This window comes from Drosophila novamexicana, unplaced genomic scaffold, assembly GCF_003285875.2.
Source record: "Drosophila novamexicana strain 15010-1031.04,08,12 unplaced genomic scaffold, DnovRS2.1 tig00001453-arrow-arrow-pilon, whole genome shotgun sequence".
Taxonomy (NCBI): domain Eukaryota; kingdom Metazoa; phylum Arthropoda; class Insecta; order Diptera; family Drosophilidae; genus Drosophila; species Drosophila novamexicana.
In genome coordinates, this window is record NW_020824860.1 from 432,273 (window position 1) to 449,755 (window position 17,483).

The 17,483-nt window shown below is 46.9% G+C and overlaps 6 protein-coding genes and 1 long non-coding RNA gene across 8 annotated transcripts; 3 read left to right on the plus strand and 4 right to left on the minus strand.

Annotated features, from left to right (window-relative positions):
* Positions 1–119: 119 nt before the first annotated feature.
* Positions 120–2,545, plus strand: LOC115767757 (centromere/kinetochore protein zw10). Its single transcript, XM_030712075.1, has 3 exons — positions 120–1,529; positions 1,598–1,937; positions 2,003–2,545. The coding sequence occupies exons 1-3, from the start codon at positions 201–203 to the stop codon at positions 2,476–2,478; spliced, it is 2,145 nt and encodes a 714-aa protein (XP_030567935.1). The 5' UTR covers positions 120–200; the 3' UTR covers positions 2,479–2,545.
* LOC115767758 (histone-lysine N-methyltransferase SMYD3) lies at positions 2,504–4,948 on the minus strand. The gene is made up of 5 exons (XM_030712076.1): positions 4,626–4,948; positions 4,324–4,565; positions 4,124–4,263; positions 3,078–3,540; positions 2,504–2,947 (listed from the first exon to the last, which is right to left on the minus strand). Exons 1-5 carry the CDS (start codon positions 4,757–4,759, stop codon positions 2,577–2,579), a joined length of 1,350 nt encoding a protein of 449 aa, XP_030567936.1. The 5' UTR covers positions 4,760–4,948; the 3' UTR covers positions 2,504–2,576.
* A 586-nt stretch (positions 4,949–5,534) lies between these two features.
* On the minus strand, positions 5,535–6,747 carry LOC115767786 (eukaryotic translation initiation factor 3 subunit G-1). The gene is made up of 2 exons (XM_030712114.1): positions 6,649–6,747; positions 5,535–6,577 (listed from the first exon to the last, which is right to left on the minus strand). Exon 2 carries the CDS (start codon positions 6,575–6,577, stop codon positions 5,768–5,770), a length of 810 nt encoding a protein of 269 aa, XP_030567974.1. The 5' UTR covers positions 6,649–6,747; the 3' UTR covers positions 5,535–5,767.
* Positions 6,748–7,453: 706 nt separating this feature from the next.
* On the plus strand, positions 7,454–10,411 carry LOC115767732 (BTB/POZ domain-containing protein 9). The gene is made up of 4 exons (XM_030712043.1): positions 7,454–8,137; positions 8,193–8,831; positions 8,895–9,341; positions 9,404–10,411. The coding sequence occupies exons 1-4, from the start codon at positions 7,544–7,546 to the stop codon at positions 9,893–9,895; spliced, it is 2,172 nt and encodes a 723-aa protein (XP_030567903.1). The 5' UTR covers positions 7,454–7,543; the 3' UTR covers positions 9,896–10,411.
* A 255-nt stretch (positions 10,412–10,666) lies between these two features.
* LOC115767744 (carnosine N-methyltransferase) lies at positions 10,667–14,218 on the plus strand. Of its 2 annotated transcripts, none has more exons than XM_030712058.1 (5): positions 10,667–10,866; positions 11,147–11,390; positions 13,068–13,267; positions 13,330–13,728; positions 13,796–14,218. In XM_030712058.1, the coding sequence occupies exons 1-5, from the start codon at positions 10,727–10,729 to the stop codon at positions 14,181–14,183; spliced, it is 1,371 nt and encodes a 456-aa protein (XP_030567918.1). In that variant the 5' UTR covers positions 10,667–10,726; the 3' UTR covers positions 14,184–14,218. The 2 variants fall into 2 exon arrangements, with proteins under 2 accessions (XP_030567918.1, XP_030567919.1); XM_030712059.1 differs by having other exon boundaries at positions 13,149–13,267.
* Positions 13,584–14,027, minus strand: LOC115767746. The gene is made up of 3 exons (XR_004018404.1): positions 13,958–14,027; positions 13,720–13,895; positions 13,584–13,659 (listed from the first exon to the last, which is right to left on the minus strand). It is a non-coding gene; the product is annotated as an uncharacterized LOC115767746 (long non-coding RNA).
* Positions 14,219–14,969: 751 nt separating the features above from the next.
* LOC115767735 (protein SMG9) lies at positions 14,970–17,074 on the minus strand. The gene is made up of 2 exons (XM_030712047.1): positions 16,931–17,074; positions 14,970–16,876 (listed from the first exon to the last, which is right to left on the minus strand). The coding sequence occupies exons 1-2, from the start codon at positions 16,967–16,969 to the stop codon at positions 15,488–15,490; spliced, it is 1,428 nt and encodes a 475-aa protein (XP_030567907.1). The 5' UTR covers positions 16,970–17,074; the 3' UTR covers positions 14,970–15,487.
* Positions 17,075–17,483: the final 409 nt, after the last annotated feature.

Here is a 17,483-nt window from a genome sequence, read left to right on the forward strand (position 1 = left end):
AATTTTAATATACCGCCAAAGTACTCAGATTCTCAAGTATCGAGCACAGTATTGTTGAACCATCGCTTGTTTGTCGTGATTCGATTAATCGATAAATACAAAAAAAATAAACAAGCGTCGTCGTTGCAGTTTGTATTCGCACCAAATAGTTGGTTGACATTTTAAAGCTATTTGCCGTGGATAGTACGCTTGCAACGACCATGGCTCAAAACCAGGTGCTACTGGAGACCTTTCATGGCCAGGCCAATAATGCCAACAATATTGAAGCAACCAAATCGGCAATCACTAAAATGCTGGTACGCACCGAAAGATTCCAGACGCGCGTACGGAAGCACATAGACGAGAACTATACCGAATTTATGCCCAATCACACATCACCGGACATCTTTCTGGAGAAGTCAAGCACTCTGGGCGAAGAGATCAACGAATTGCTTGCCTCCGTTGGCGAAGAGGGACTGGCCGCCTTGAACGACGCGAGCGCTGAGCTGGCCAACAGCAGCCGGGATTTGCGTGAAATGATGCTGGGCCTACGCGTTAGCGAGCATATACTCAAGCTAGACGATTTGTTTCAGTGCGTCGAGGACGCCAAGGGCAACAAGGATTGCCTGGTGCTGCTCGATTTGATGGGCAAGCTGCGCAGCCTAATCTATGGCGAGGGTGCAACGGATGTCATACCGCCCGATGTGGAGCGCATCTTTCACTCCCTGGAATGCTACGAATCCATCAAGGTGAAGTATCACGTGCAGGCCCATCTGTTGCAACAGAATCTGCAGGAGCGTTTCGATCGTCTGGTACAATTGAATTGCAAATCGTTTCCGACATCGAAGTGCGTAACGCTGCTGCTCAGCAAGGATGAGGCACAGCTGCAGGATATTGTGATGGCGTTGTTCCAGGAACGCTATAATCCCTCCAAGCTGTGCACCTTTCTGCTGGATCACTGTATCGAGCCACTCATTCAAAAGCCGGTGTCCGTCGAGTACAACGATATGGCCAAGGATGGCAGCCACATCCAGCTAACGCTTTCCTATTCGATCAAGGAGCAGGAGACATCTCCATTGCTGCGTCCCAACTATAAGGATGTCTTCGAACACTTCCGCCTGCTGCTGCAGACCCTGGCCAGCATTAATGTCAGCCTCAATGGCACCCAGCATGTCTTTAGCATTATTGGAGATCATGTCAAGGATCGCATGCTACGGCTGCTAGTCGACGAGTGCCTAATACCAGCTGTGCCTGAGACCATGGACGAGTATAATAACTCAACGCTGTGCGTGGATGTCGCCCAATTCGAACAGCAATTGGCCGATACGTTTCTCATCAATCCCGAGCAAGATACCGCCCTCAGCGAGTTCACCAAACAGTTTGACACATATTATCGCAATAGGCTGTCCGCCCGTGTCCTTGCCACAGCACGCGAGATTATACAACGTGATTTGCAGGACATGACGCTGGTGGCCCCAAACAATCTGTCCTCCAATGTGGCCAGCGATCCGTTTCTATTCCCACGCTGCATGATCTCCAAGAGCGCACAGGTAAGCAGCATCAAATCTCTAATCCCCAAATTCCCATTTCAATAACTAATTTGTTGCGTCTTCTGCAGGAGTTTGTCAAGCTTATGGATCGTGTGCTGCGACAGCCGACAGATAAGGTTGCTGAGGATGCGCCCGATCCGTTGGGCGGCGTCGTCGGCCTGCTGCTGGAGACGTACATTGATGAGGTGCCCAAGGTGCACAAGAAGCTGCTGCAGAGCATACCGCAGCAATCGGCGCTGTTCCACAACAATTGCATGTACCTAACCCATTGGGTGGCACAGCATGCTAACAAGGGCATCGATAGCTTCCCATCGCTGGTCAAAATGCTGCAGGCGACGGGTACCAAACATTTGCGCGTCCAGGTCAACTATCAGGAGTCCATACTGATGGACATAATGAGCGGGTTTGGCAAGTATTCTTTCTTAATCGTACATAAATTCAATTCAAACTAATCGCGCTTTTGCTTTGTTCAGAGTTCGAGAGTCCGCATACGCTGGGCACGGCTCCGCTGCGGCTGGTGCGTCAGTGCCTGCGCCAGCTGGAGCTGCTGAAGAATGTGTGGCAACAGGTGCTGCCGGAGAATGTATACAATAGCAGCTTCTGTGAGCTGTTGCATGCCTTTACCAATGAGCTGGTGCGGCGCGTTTTCAAGCTGCGCGACATTTCGGCCACCATGGCCAGCGAGCTGAGCGACCTAATCGATGTGGTGCTGGAGAAGGCGCCGCTACTCTTCCAGGACAAGCATGAGGTGGTGCATGTGCGCTCCTGGCTCAAACTGCAACAGCTCAAGATCATGATGAATGCCTCGCTCAAGGAGTTCACCGAGCTGTGGTGCGATGGCGCCGGTCCGCTAACCGCCAACTATCAGGCCAGCGAAATAAAGCATCTGATACGTGCGCTCTTCCAGGACACGGATCGACGCGCCAAGGCTATCACGCAGATCGTTTAACAGCCGCAATCAATATCATTATCAATAGTGTGTTAATTTTAATGCAAATACATTTGAATCAAGCGTACAAACTAACATTAAATCTTGTTCAGCTCAGCTCAGCTCATCTCGTGCCTGGCCTGCAGCATGAGCGGATGGAGCTGCTCCAACAGCAGCCGATGATCCCGGCCATGTGTCACGTTCAATATGCGCTGCGCCTCCTGCAAATGATAAACCGCTTGCTTGTAGTTGCGCTCATACAGCTGTATCTTGCCCAGCTTCATGTGCAGCAGGCCCAACAGCGGGTTCCAGGCGCCATGGTACTTGGCAAAGCCGGGCAACAGCTGCTGCCCATACTCCAGCGCGTCTGTCCACTTGCCCACATTGATGGCAGCCTCGAAGGCCGCGTCCAACGTCTTCACGTGCCAAACGTTCAGCGGATGCAGCACGCCACGCTGCTTCGCCAGGCAGACCTTGCACACGTCCAGATCTGGAATGGGGTAAGCGAGGGGTTTTGATTGTATTAAGCGAGCAAAGCCCAACTAGCAAATACCCTATAATCCCCTTGAACACATCGAACGTAGAACTACAATATAGAATCCGTATATGGAACTACTTACACGCCACCTCCTTCATGGAGTCCAGGCTGCTCTGCGTCAGCGACATGATCTCATTGTAGGCGGTACGTAGTTCCGGCGTAACGCTGGCATCGCAGCTTTGACACTTGGCCAGCTCAATGTTGACGCTGGCATCGCAGCTGGCATTGGGACAGACGGCGGCGGTCATTTCGTGCATCTCCTGGGGATCAATGCACTTGCTGCAGACGCACAGAAAATAATAATGCTCCTTGAGATCGGCGCGTCGCTGTTCGGGCGTATTGAGCAGATCGATGTAACTAATGTAGATCTTGGACCAGTCGAGGCACGGCAAATCCTCAATGGCGTGCACATGCAGCTCGTTGCCCTCAAATGTGGCCACAGCGTTCGGCTGGCAGCTGTGATCCGTAATGGATACGCCCAAATAAATGGCAGTCGCTATGGAGTTCATCTCGGCGTCCAGTATATTGAAGCCGTTCGTTATGAGCTGCAATAAACAAGGATCACTATCATCATAGATAACTAGACGAGGCCGGAAGCTCGCCGCATCTCGACCAGACTTGAGCAGCAGCCGGCATACATTATGATGTGTGTCGCAGCTGGTGGGCAATTGATTAAGATTATGTGCATTTTATAGCAGCTGTGATCAGGCTCTCGGACGGAGGAGCTGTTACTCTTTAAATAATCTTCGATAAGGTTCTTGGCCTTGGCACAAGGGTACAAACAAACAGATATTGCCCTTCCTTGCCCGTGTCGCGTTTTTTGATATCATGTATACATCCATTTCCAGTACTGTCTAGAACCCCACGTACCATCAAGACCAACAGCTTTATACACAGAGATTGATCAGAGGCAGCACACTTTGGGCCCCAGGTCTAGGATTGTTGCCTGCTTAACCTGACCCCAGCAGCTGCCTAAACATCTGCCGGCAACTGGCAGCAGCTAATTGACAGCTGGCAGCGGGCCAATGAAACGAAAGTGAAATGTGCCACAGCCGTGAGACGGCAGCTTTGTACGTGGTTTAGAGCAGCACATCCGCGTCATGCATTTCATGCTCAAACAGCACTTACACGGCCATAAATGCTCATCAGTTCGGTGGGATTGGGCACTGTGCTGCCGCTGCTGCTGTCGGTCATCATGTCCGTGAGCACGGCGTGCAATGCTTCCAGATGCTCGCGACGCTTCGGATCGTTCTTGATCTCCGCGTAATCTGCAAAAGAGTAGAGCTAAATAACTGATGCCGCAATTTGGATTATGTGTGACGACTCACGCGACATCAAATCGCGAAACTTGCGCGATCCATGCGCCGTGTAGTAGCCACGCTCCAGATCGCCGCCGTGCTCCAGGCGCAGTATCAGGCGGCACAGCATGCGCGCCGCATCGGGCACAATGCGGGGCAGGGCGCGCTTGAGGAAGGGGCATTCGTGCTTGTGCAGCGGCCAGGCCTGTTGCTGGCAGGCGCGATTGCAATATGACACATAACGGCAATTGGAGCACTTGAGCACCTTAACCCTGCAATCGAGATTTGGCAATTTAATGGCGCTGGCGAGAGCATGCGGTGTGTTAACTTACGCCTCCAGGCAATTGTCGCAGCGCTCCAGCCGATATTTAGACTTGAGCACATAGGCAAAGGGCTTTTCGGTTAAAATGCGCGTACCACGTTTGATTTCCAGCCTTGTGGTTGAGGACGTTGCAGGCAATTCCATTGCGGCCAGTGCTTAAAACATAATGAATAGAGAACGCACACCTGCCAGCAGCTTAAATTAATATTGCATTTTCCTATATTCAAATTTCGAATGCTTTTGCGGCACCTATTTCTATATTTAGCGCACGGGCGGCACAAACAAAACACAATTTACGCAAGCAAAAGCAAAACAGCAGCACGTTTTGGCCGCACGCGCAGCTACCCTGCAAAATACTATACAGTATTTTTTAAATATTTCGCAAAAAGTTGATTAGCAACACTGGCTGCCAGGCTTGCTCATTTCTAGCTAAGCATGTTAATATTTAGATCTGGCTGATTTTAGCATTAGATTTAGCTACGGCAACACTGTTGATAAAAGTATGTGCAGTACAACCGCATGGTAGCGAATATACCCGCTTAAGTATAGGGTTATAGGGTATTCGACATCCATACATATGCGTATTTATGACAAGAACATTAGTGGCTTTCCTGCAGCAGGTGGTTTTAAATAGAGCTGCAACTCAAACAAGCAATACCCAAATGCCATTTGAGCATTTTCAGCGATAGTTTATCTAATCTCATCAATTAAAATGCGATCAAATAATTTTACCTTCACAAAGTGAAGAAATAATCACACAGCTTGAGAATATTGTTTATGGGAGAGCAAGTGCTGGAGTGTCGCTAATGTTGCACAGCTTCTCCGGCCCACGCTGGCAACGCTGTGAGAGCGTCAGCACATTCGTGACGTCACATTTCATTGCTTTTTATGATTTAAGCGCGTAAATAAACGCAGGCAATTGTTGGGCGCCGTCAGAGCGTATTGTTTTTATTTCGTTTTTGTATTTTAGCAAACTTATAGCTTAGACACAGTGTACTGTTTATTGGTAACACATGCGGTATGCTTCGGGCATTAAAAAAAAAAACTAAAAGGATTTTACATATTCTTCAACATCAACTTCAATGTCCCCTCTCTAGGCATCGACGCCATGCTGCATACACACCCACAGGATTCCACACACCTCGCCGTTTTCTAATTGTTCTGAGGCTTGGACCATTCAACACTGAGGATCAAGTGATCGTAGCCATGTCCGTTCAATATTTCGATGGCCGCCGCCGCATCCTTGCGCTGCTTGAAGTGTACGTAGGCGAAACCCTTGCAGAGGCCGGTGTTCTTGTCGCGGGCCAGGTACATCTTGCTCTGTGGGCCAATCTTCTTCACCAGCTCTTCGAGATCGGCCTCGGTCATCGACTCGGACAGATTGGAGATGCGTATGGCGGCCGTATCGTCCCGTCCACGCATACCCATGCCGCCCTTTTGGCTGTCCTTGAGGAATGGCGGTACATATTTGCCGGATTTGGGTGCATCGACGGCCGCAGAGGCAGCGGCAGCGGCCTTCTTCTCCATAAGATTCGTATCCATGGCGGTACCTTTGTAGGGACAATTGACCGACCAATGCTCACCGTTGCAAATACGGCACTTGGCAATGTTCTTGGAGGGATCCAGCAACGGATCGTTTGCCTTCTCATCCTCCTTAGAGTTGAGGAACTGCATTATGATCTCTTCGGACACCATTGTGGTCTGCGAATTGGGGCCGGGCTTATCGTTCTTCGAATCACCAAATTTGGTCCAGGTGCGGCGCTTGGCAACAGTTTTTGGCACCACCTGCTTGGATATTTTGTAAGTGCGCACCACTTTTGTTTTCTTATCATCCTTGTTGTATTTGTATTCGGTCACATATTTGTGGCCATTCTCAATGGTCTCCGTTGTTGGTGGCAGGCCGCCGTAGTCCAGCTCCACCTCATCGGCCCAACTTGATTTGATTGTTTCAACGCCCGGCATCTGTAATTCATGCACGTAAAATGTGAATAAGTATTTGCTGCTGTCACGGTGCACCGTTTACGTTCATTTACCTTGTTTTGCTATGCAAATGGACAACGAAAATGTAATACAAAAATTCGCCACGAGTTTGCAGATTGCGTCCGCACCACGAAAAGAGTCAGTTAGGGATGCGAGTTGATTGTCGATAGGCACTTATCGCACTGCATCGATATCGTCAAGGGGCGTACCAAAAATATGCTCAAAGCCATAGCTGCATATGGAATTTTATTATCAGCTTCAACCATAATGTCTGTAAATCACTATAAGTTTTTGTGTATAATGGCAATTAATTATGTTTTTGCATGATATCGATATTGCCGGTAGTTTCGGATTATATATCGTGCAATTTGATTCCGAACAACGCGATAGTTGTACATCGATACCTTATCAATATGCCTACACCCATCTCTATCTTATTAATTCTTGCGAGTAGAAAACATTAGTACATTGACACAACAATAACAACAGAAAAAAACAGCCGCAATACAATACATTTACGTACTTAGTTAATTGCCAGCTGAACGACTACCTCGAAGAAATTCCAGCGCCAAAAACTACGCGGATGGCCAAATAATTCACTGTGCCCAACGGGTACACACAAAAGTTAAACAAATACACACACGAGAAAGGGGGAGTAAATTTTAAGGCGGACTTAGCAAGCCTATGCGTAAACAAAAATTAAAGTAGGTATGACAGGCGCCCAGTTAGCATTTCGCTAGAAGCGTATTAATTCAGTTTCTATAAATTCTCCGTGTTTGTTAGTTGTTTTTTTTGTTCTTTCTGTTTCAAAAAAAAAAAAAAAAAAAAAAAAAAAAAACCAAAAAAAAAGGCAAAAAATATAAAAATCCAAAAAAAAAAAAAAAATTAAGAAGCTTCAACAAATATATATTTATACAGACAGCGCAAAATTGATAAAGTTATACAACAATGAGCAGTCAGGGACACCACAAGATGCAGGGCGGACGTGGCGGCGGTCTGGCAACGCTGGCCAACGGCAAAAATCACACAGATGCCACGGATGAGATTGATCTGGGCGATCGCTTCTCCGCGGACATTGCGCGTCTCTGCATGAACGAACGCTATGCAGATGTTGAATTTATTGTCGAGGAGCAACGATTGCCGGCACATCGCGCCATTTTGGCGGCACGCAGCGAATACTTTCGCGCCCTGCTCTATGGCGGCATGTCGGAGGCAACACAACGTGAAATCTCACTGGAGGTGCCGCTAGATCCGTTCAAGGTGCTGCTACGCTACATATACTCGGGCACCCTATCGCTGGCCACACTGGACGAGGACGCTGTCATCGGTGTGCTGGGCATGGCCAATCAGTATGGCTTCGGGGATCTGGAAATGGCCATATCGAAATACTTGCGTCAATATCTGGCATTGAACAATGTCTGCATGATACTGGATGCGGCACGCCTCTACAATCTCGAGGAGCTGACCCAGGTCTGTCACATGTTTATGGATCGCAATGCCGCCGATTTGCTGCAGCATGATTCCTTCAAAATGCTTTCAAAGGTGAGTCTGTTTTGGGAGCGTGGCAAGATTTCGTAATTGATTATTCCAATTTTAGGAATCGCTGGAGGAGGTGCTGCGCCGCGACTGCTTCTTTGCGCCGGAGGTGCAAATCTTTCTGGCCGTCTGGAAATGGAGCCGTTATAATCCCGATATTGATATCAAAACCGTTGTCTCCTTTGTGCGTCTGCCGCTCATGAATCTCGAGCATTTGCTGCAAGTGGTGCGCCCGTCCGGCATATTGGAGCCGGATAAAATACTGGACGCCATCGATGAGCGTAGCACATCGAAGACTCTGCCGTATCGTGCCGCACTCTGGCCGGAGGAGAATGTGGCCACAGCCAAATATCTATCGCGTTGCATTCAGGGTGAATGTCGTTCGGCCTTGCTGGACGGCGATGTCACCTCGTACGATATGGAGCATGGCTATACGCGTCACTGCATCACGGACAGCAATGATGCCGGCATTGTTGTTGAATTGGGCACCATGTGCATGGTCAATCATATACGGATGCTGCTCTGGGATCGCGACAGTCGAGCCTACTCGTATTTCGTTGAGGTCTCCGGCAATCAGCAGCAATGGGAGCGTGTAATTGATTACAGTGAATACCATTGCCGTTCCTGGCAGTTTTTGTACTTTGAGGCGCGTCCCGTGCGCTATATACGCCTTGTGGGCACACAGAATACGGTCAATCGGGTGAGTTGCCGTTGGCTAAGCTCTTCAAAGGATTTATTTAATTTGTATCTGATCTTCTTTTAGGTTTTCCATGTGGTTGGCCTGGAGGCCATGCACACATCGAATTCACCCAAAATCATAGACGGATTTGTTGCGCCCGTTGCGAATGTGGCCACCATTGAGATGAGCGCCATTGTCACCGACGGCGTCAGTCGGACACGTAATGCGCTCATCAATGGCGATTTTTCGCGCTACGATTGGGATTCGGGCTATACGTGCCATCAGCTGGGCAGCGGCGAGATTGTTGTGCGTCTGGGTCAGCCCTATTATGTGGGCTCAATGCGTCTGCTTCTGTGGGACTGCGATGATCGCACTTATAGCTTCTATATCGAGACCTCGACAAATCGCAAGAATTGGCAAATCGTTGTCGATAAGCGCAATGAAAATGCGCGCTCCTGGCAGAATTTCCATTTTACACCGCGTCCCATTGTCTTTATACGCATTGTGGGCACACGCAATACGGCAAATGAGGTAGGTCCAAGTGCCACCAAAGCTTGAAAGCAATACTCATTAGTCTATCGCCTATTTCACAGATATTCCACTGCGTTCATCTGGAGTGCCCCACACAGGACGAGAGCTATCTCAAGAAGATAGCCGAGCAGAAAAAGGAGCGCCAGCTTGAACAATCGCTGGAGCTGGAGGATGAGATTGCGACGACATCGCGCGCCGCTGCTGCACTTTCCTTGTCGCAGGTCGTATACCCAGCCGCCGCCGGCTTGCGCTGGTCACGCAACTCCACAGTAGCCGCAGCGAATGTCACCAATGATGCGGACTTGCCGCGTGAACCGCACGAAAATCCGTCAGCATCGCCAGCCGGCTCAGCCTCGTCAACAGCATCATCGACGCCGCCAACGCCCAAGCGTTCACCGGTGCCATTGGCAGAGCAGCAGCCGCAGCCGCAGCAGCAGCAACAGTGCCCAAGGCCGCAGTCTCCGCCGGAGGAGCTGCAACATGAACGCGAGGCTGATAGGCCGCTCGTAGAGCTGGCCATTGAGGCGGAGCAGCCGCCGCCGCTTGAAGGCTGAATGTGTGTGTGTGTGCGTGAGAGATTCTCACCCCTGCCCCGCCCCCTATGCAATTTAGACATTTTGATTTGTTTATTATATATATGTCGCAACTCGAAATACTCCTGTGGTCAAATGCGCTGTTATTTACTTAAATTTGTACAAGCGAACACTGTACAATTGTTTTACACAAACATATGCCCAGCAGCGATACAATTTATTATTCTAAGCACTAACTTTAATTACACTAAATTATACTACAAGTATGTACAAACACACACACACATATATATATATATATGTACACACATACACATACACATGCCCAGCCAATGCGTCTCAACAAATGGCATCATCTGAACCCAATGACACTTAACAATTGCTTGTACAAATGCTTATATATATATTATACTAAACTCTTTCGTTGATGCTATTGTGTTGACGCGCCTGAGCCGTTGCGCTTAATCCAAAATGGTTGAAAATTGTTTATTCTGTATAAGCTTTAATTGTTTATTGCAAAACATTTTGTTACGTACGTGTAATGCACTTAATAAATATATAATATGCATGACTAGCTAGATTACTCTCATTCAATTAAAGCTGGTTGGCTCATATAAGCCAAACAGTTTTTCTTTAATCTAAAAAGTCATGTATTCAATTTAACTACTACGATTTAAAGAAGCTGCCGATTGTTCGATGCGCAGTGTCGTATATCGATAACTTTATTGCGATGTAACGTAACGATATTTTTGGAAAACTGCGTAACACTGGCTGCTATATCGATTAATTGAGTTAAAAAGTTATTAGGTTTTTAGGCGTCCATTAGGTAGTACATTTAACATTTTTGCGGACATGAGTGATATGGTGCCATCGTTGCCATTTCCTATGCATCCCAAAATGCATGGAGATCAGGCGCCAGCATTTACCGCCAAAGAGGATGAAGAAGAGCGCCGGCATATACAGAAAGTGCAGAATGCCTTTCAGTACTACAGGTGGGTGCATGGAATTGTAAACAAACGGTATTTAAGCCAAACGCGCTGATGCAAATTACCCCCCGCTGCACACACTAACACATATGCACATACATGTGCGTATGTGTATGCGTGCATGTGCATGTTCAACAGCTGATAACGAAAATCAATTTGAGCGGCTTAACATGTGCACATGTGTGCTTGTGTGCCTGTGTGCCTGTGTGGGTATATGTATGCGTGTTTGTATGCATGTATGTATATGTAGGACACTTGCTCTAATCGTTAATTTTGCCCCAAACAGACGTTATGCCTACCTAAGGGTTAACAAAACGGAGGATTACCTTAACAGTTTGTCCATTGAAGATCAGCGTCTGCTCTCCAAATACCGCAAGCATTTGAATAACGTGCGCAGGTGCATTGACGGCAATCAGTCTGTGATCCGAGAGATTCTGCGCGATCGTGTCCTCTATCCAACTGGCGATGGCGACGCGGACATCGAGCTGGAGGAGGCGCCCGACCATGTGCGACACGGCGACATGGATCAGGTGAGTGGGAACAGTCAATGCAGCCATTTCTCATACCAGTATACTTCCTTTTCCATTTTCCATTTTATTACGCTCAGTGGACAAAAATAGAGAAACGTTAAGCAGTGCTAGGGTTAAGATACCGTTGGCCAAAGCATACCTAACCTAACTTTTGCCCGTAGGGGACTATATCGATTCCCATATGCGTGTATACATTCTTGAATATTCCAGCCATCTATCTGTTCACATTTTGTTTTATTAGCAGCTTATATTGTTACTTTCAAGAATAATTGCTAGATATTAATTTCCAACCTCACTTTTTTGAGCCAACCCCAGAAACTATAAGCGCTACGGACATCCAATTTGGAATAGGGCTTTTGGTATAGCTTGACTTTCTCTGAGTACAGGGTATATAGGGTATTATGAACTATGTAGATATATAGATTTAGGCTAGATAATCGTAACTAGATAACAATATAATACTCATATATAATACAGGGACATCCGTATCATCATCATTCCCATCATCATCAACCCCATCAGCATCATCATCATCATCATTATCATCCTCATTAGTCCGTGGCCCCAGCCTGCTGCCCGCAGCCTCATTAATGTGACTCCTGTTTGATTCATCTCATCAAGTCGGCCAACTACATATTGCATGCATGTATGTATGTTTGTATGTATGTTTGCTTGTGTGTATGTCAGTGTATGCATTTATGTATGTACATATATGTATGCATGCATCTTTGTTTTCTAAAACCAAACGCAGACCTAGCTAATTTGTCGCTGTGCTGCAAATTTTTAATAAAACGAATTTTTGTCAAGTGCTCTCCTCCTCGATTCTCAAGAAGTCAAGTAGGCTCTGCAGTTTTTCACGCCAAGCGAGTAGTGTAGTGGCTTTTTTGTGGCTTGTTTTGGCTTTTTTTTTGTACAAATGTATGTATGTAGATATGTAAGCATGTAGATATGTTTGTATGTATGTATGTATGTATGTAAATATGTATGTACCAACATATGTATGTATGTACATTTGTGTGTATGTATGTATGTATGTACATTTGTGTGTATGTATGTATGTATGTATGTACCCATGTATGTATGTACACATGTATGTATGTACACATGTATGTATGTGCACATGTATGCATGTACATATGTATGTATGTACATATGTACATGTATGTATGAACGTATGTATGTATGTACATATGTATGCATGCATACATGTAAGCATGTACATATGTATGCATGCATACATGTAAGCATGCATGCATACATGTAAGCATGCATGCATGCATGTTTTCATATATACAAAGCAAATGATCCGATCGGATGGTAAATAAAAAAGTTTTTCGCTATTATTCCACACATTCGAGTGGAATCTCCCGAAACCCCGTCTTAGCGTGCAGCTCCATCACATAAGGTAACTACAATAAAAATGTCAACTTCCTAGCTCTTACAGTCAGTCAGGACAGACAGTTTTATATGTAGAAATATCAAAAAATATTTGATAGATGGGTGTATATGCTAAAAAGTTGTGTATATGTATATGTTATATAGATCGTTAGCTAGGCAGTCGGTACTTTATTGTCCACTGTAGCTTTCACTGCGAATCGATTGGCATGTTTCATAAGAAGACGTCATTTTGTAATTGGTTTGCTTTGAAAGACTGTAAAGAACAAATCTCTATCTTAGACTAATTTTCTTGTTGATGCTCATGATGATGATGATGATGATGTTATTGCTGATGATGTTGAACCTCTAAAAATTTTAAAGGCTCAGTCCACACTGAAACTGATCGCACGGGACTGGAGCGCCGAATGCGCCGTGGAACGCGAACAGTCCTACAAGCCGATCATCGACAGCATCGAGGAGTATTACAAGCCAAGCGATTAGTGAGTATCAATTGTTATATCTATATATATAACTGTAAAACTGAACAATTGATCGTTTGCAGCGCACTGAATGAGATTAAGATACTGGTGCCTGGCGCTGGCCTGGGCAGGCTCACCTACGAGCTGGCCTGTCGCGGTTATGCGTGCGAGGGCAACGAGTTCTCCTACTTTATGCTGATCGCCTCGAATTTCGTGCTCAATCTGTGCGACTATGAGAACAAGCATGTGCTCTATCCGTGGGTGCATCAGTATGTTAATAATATGCGGCGCGCCGATCAGGTGGCCTCGGTGCGTTTTCCCGATGTCTGTCCGGTTAGGAATCCGCCCAAGGGCAACATCGAGATGGCCGCTGGTGATTTCCTTGAGGTCTATAAAACGCCGGATGCCTACAACTGTGTCGCCACATGCTTCTTTATCGATTGTGCCAACAATGTTATTGATTTTATACGCACCATTTACAAGTGAGTCTCGCGGTTGCAGTTGCTCCACGTTGTGCTCTGTTCTAATTTGTGACTTAATGCTTTGCAGAATTCTAGTGCCTGGCGGCATTTGGGTGAATCTCGGACCGTTGCTGTATCACTATAGCGACATCAATGGCCAGAACAGCATTGAGCCAACGTACGAGGATCTGATCATAATTATGGAGAGCGTTGGCTTCGATATATTGAGCTCACGAAGCGGCATACGCACCAAATATGCACAGAATCCGCTATCGATGAAGCAAAGCGAATACCAGAGCCTCTTCTGGGTGTGCCGCAAGCCGCCCAACAACTACGAACAGCCGAACCAGAGGCAGCAGCGGCAGCAGCAGCGGGAGGAGGAGGATCAACGTCCAAACAACGAGCCGCCAGACTTAATTGTGAACCAAAGCAACGAAAATGATCTCGATTTTGAGACTGAGGCAAAGCAAACGTGATATCGCACACACACACATCTTGACCATTAAACAACACCAGACCCCACCCACCCACCCACCGCTCCTGCTAGCACAAATATATATCTAGATACATACGAATTTCAAATGCAGGACCAAAATGTAGACCTTCAACTGTTATCTGTTATCCAATAGCTTTGTTCAATCCATTTTAGGGAGTCTCTTTGCTCCTTATGTATAATAGTTATATACCAAACATAGAGTAAATTTATAGCATATATATATATATATATATATATTCTCGAACAGGATGAAAAGCTGTTTTGCCTATCGACCAGCTGCTTTTGTCTCCATACAGTCTCAAGCTAGAAATGTTATCCCAGTCTAAATTTATAAAATTTAAAACATTTTGATCCCTTCATATATACCTTGTCCTTTTGCACTTCGATAATTATCGTTACCAAACTCCACACTTTACTTTTTGGGCACATCTTATTGAATATAAGCTCTAACATGAGCTCTATTTTCTTCAAACCTGGTTCTCTTCAATGTCGATAAATATCGATTTGTTTTTAAAAGATTTCTCGATAACTGCGTTTATCGACTCGATCGATATTTATCGATTCTCAGATGAGATTTTGAGATCTAGAGACATCATCAAATCGATAACAATATATCCTTCAATTCGATATTCACTAAGCGATAAATATCGATTCCAGCATTTTACGAAAATTATAGTCGATCATGACACCAAAAATGTGCAAACTATATTTAGCTTTATTGTAACCCCCCCCCCCCCCCCCCCCCCCCCCCCTCTTCCCTACTTTTAAAACCGATCTGACAATAAAACTAGAGGCCCATATAAAACCCCGCCGATCTGTAAGACTCTCTGAACTAAGAGCCTCACATCAAATTATTAGAAAGATTTCTCTAGTTAAGCTTGTAATGGAGAAGATGTAGCTAAAAGTTGGTTCGTAACGCCCCCAAAATTTTGATCAAGATATATAGAAAAAGGGTTTTCCCACAATATATTATATATATATATAATCGATTTGGTCGAATCAGACATATGTATTGGAAAGGATCTATGCAAAGTTCCATAAAGATGCAAGTAAAAGACGTCCGATCCAGAATTTACAATGGAAATGCCTTCCTTCTCTTGACACCCCATAAGGGCCGCACAATAGAGTCGCGCCGTCTCGTCCGTACACCCATCATCCAATAATAGTGCTAAGGCCTTAACATATATAAAGTAGAGTATAATATATATACACGATATAATATGTCTATGTCTATGTCTATAAGTCTGTATAGCTATCCTGCTCGAATGCATGCTGGGGCGCGTCTCAGGACTCGTTGCGCCAGTTGGACTCGGGTCGCCATTTGGGGCGCAGCTCGAGATGCCGCAGCTTGATCTCCGCATAGATCTGTTCAAAGTTCTGGCTGCTTGCGGCGCATTTGCGTGCCGTCTCCGCGAGCATCTCGAACCAGAGCGTCTCGCTGAAGTCGTTGCTCTGGCACATGGAGACGCGCACCATGCCGAAGACACGCTCCCGGAACTGACGCACCAGCTCCGCGGCGCCGGCATGATGGACGACAGCCGCATTGCCATTGAATTCCGGCAGCAGCATGCTGTTGAGGGTGCGCGCCTCGCCGCGTCCTCGATAGATGGGCAGGCCGGTGCCCTCGAACAGCAGCTCCAGCTGCCTGTCCAGACGCTCACGGCTGGCAGGCTCGTAATCCTGACGCTGGGCGCGCGTACGCACAAACAACAGCTGCGGCAGATAGTCACGTACATAGCCCTTGCAGGGTGTGCGCGGACGCAGACGCAGTGCGGCATGCAGCAGACGCAGCTGCTCCAGACTGATCTCATCCAGCGCCAGCAGCAGTACATGACAAACGCTGAGCAGCTGCATCATGGTGGACAACGTTTGCAGATCCAAATAGTCCGCCTCCTTGGCCGTGCTGCCGCTCAGCATGGGCGCCGTATCCAGCAGCACATAACGCTCCCGGGTAATAAAGAACTGCAACGTTTCGGTGCGCGGTCGCAGCACCTGCTTGGAGGCGGCGGCGCAGCCGGAGGCACTACTGTTCGACGCCGGCTGCGGCTTGGCGCGTGGCCTGGTCGCAAACGTGCACTCAGCGGCCTCCGGCCCAAACAGATGCTGATAGTAGTCATAGTCGCTGGAGCGCTCCGCCGCCAGCAGATTGAGCAGCGTGGACTTGCCCACGCTCTGGGCGCCCAGCACGCCGATTACCGCAAAGTCCGTGTTGCTCTTGTGGAAGAGTTTACGTGCATTCGCATTGAACACGCCGTTCGCGACCAGCAGCGGTGTTGGCCGTGTCATGCGCGGCGGCGCCAGCGACTCCTGCTGGCCCGCCAGCGTGACGGTGCTGCTGCTGCTGCTCGTGGTTCCAGTGCCAGTTCCATTTGTCTTCTCCTTGGCACAAGTTGAGCTGGAGAGCGCCGCGCATACGCTGGATGTGTTGTTCATGGTGTTGGCGCCCGGGAAGGCGTTACGTTCGCTGTGGCTATTGCGCGCATCGCTGCGATTGATGATGATGGTTTTAATGGATGTGGGAAGCTCATTGTTGCTACCGCTGCTGCCGCTGCCGGCATTCGATTCGGCCTCCTTTTTCAGCAATATCTTTGGCTGGACGACGGGCGTGCGTGACTCTTCGCGCCTGGCAATTGTCACCGGCGTTGTCGGCGATGGACCCGGACGTCCATCATCCTAAACAACAGCTGGTTAAGCAACAACTAAAACGATATCACATCGGGCACTCACCCGCTTTTTATTGCGAAAACGTCGACGGTTCTCTGCCATGCCCAGGCCAGACACAGTGCAGCTAACAGTGGAGCAAGTGATGGATGCAGTGCAGCAATGGGAGTTTGATTACCAGCTGTAGCTGGTTCTGAATTGTGCGCGTTGCCAGATGGCGGCAATTGTTTTAAGTCTACTTTTGCACAGAATTTAGCAACACTGAAAATCTATTTGATGAACGATAAGAATAATCGATAGTTAATCGTCGCTTGGAATAATTTAAAAAATTCATATTTATAAAGTGTTACCACGCACAACTAAGAAAAAGGTTCTTCGGGCTAATGTAGATAAAATACCTAATTTTAGATATATTTAATAGTGGTATTTACTTTGCTTTTCAGTCAAGTGTCAAGTTTAGTATAGATACCTTGCATATCCAAACATTTTTCGTATACAAAAACTCAATTTTTGACTCATTGTTTCTTTCTGCAGTGAAAATCCCATCTATGCGAAATTTTATTAATATACAATTTAATGTCGATTTATATAATACCCAATTCATGGGTAACAATTAGAT

Coding starts and splice junctions, on each gene's coding strand:
- LOC115767786 (XM_030712114.1), bottom strand. CDS start 6,577: ATGCCGGGCGTTGAAACAATCAAATCAAGTTGGGCCGATGAGGTGGAG.
- LOC115767757 (XM_030712075.1), top strand. CDS start 201: ATGGCTCAAAACCAGGTGCTACTGGAGACCTTTCATGGCCAGGCCAAT. Junction 1,530..1,597: donor TGATCTCCAAGAGCGCACAG/GTAAGCAGCATC, acceptor CGTCTTCTGCAG/GAGTTTGTCAAGCTTATGGA. Junction 1,938..2,002: donor GGACATAATGAGCGGGTTTG/GCAAGTATTCTT, acceptor TGCTTTGTTCAG/AGTTCGAGAGTCCGCATACG.
- LOC115767744 (XM_030712058.1), top strand. CDS start 10,727: ATGAGTGATATGGTGCCATCGTTGCCATTTCCTATGCATCCCAAAATG. Junction 11,391..13,067: donor GACACGGCGACATGGATCAG/GTGAGTGGGAAC, acceptor TCTCTATCTTAG/ACTAATTTTCTTGTTGATGC. Junction 13,729..13,795: donor TTTATACGCACCATTTACAA/GTGAGTCTCGCG, acceptor AATGCTTTGCAG/AATTCTAGTGCCTGGCGGCA.
- LOC115767735 (XM_030712047.1), bottom strand. CDS start 16,969: ATGGCAGAGAACCGTCGACGTTTTCGCAATAAAAAGCGG. Junction 16,877..16,930: donor GTTTTCGCAATAAAAAGCGG/GTGAGTGCCCGA, acceptor GCTGTTGTTTAG/GATGATGGACGTCCGGGTCC.
- LOC115767732 (XM_030712043.1), top strand. CDS start 7,544: ATGAGCAGTCAGGGACACCACAAGATGCAGGGCGGACGTGGCGGCGGT. Junction 8,138..8,192: donor CCTTCAAAATGCTTTCAAAG/GTGAGTCTGTTT, acceptor TTCCAATTTTAG/GAATCGCTGGAGGAGGTGCT. Junction 8,832..8,894: donor CACAGAATACGGTCAATCGG/GTGAGTTGCCGT, acceptor ATCTTCTTTTAG/GTTTTCCATGTGGTTGGCCT.
- LOC115767758 (XM_030712076.1), bottom strand. CDS start 4,759: ATGGAATTGCCTGCAACGTCCTCAACCACAAGGCTGGAAATCAAACGT. Junction 3,541..4,123: donor TGATGAGCATTTATGGCCGT/GTAAGTGCTGTT, acceptor TGTTTATTGCAG/CTCATAACGAACGGCTTCAA. Junction 2,948..3,077: donor CTCCATGAAGGAGGTGGCGT/GTAAGTAGTTCC, acceptor ACCCCATTCCAG/ATCTGGACGTGTGCAAGGTC.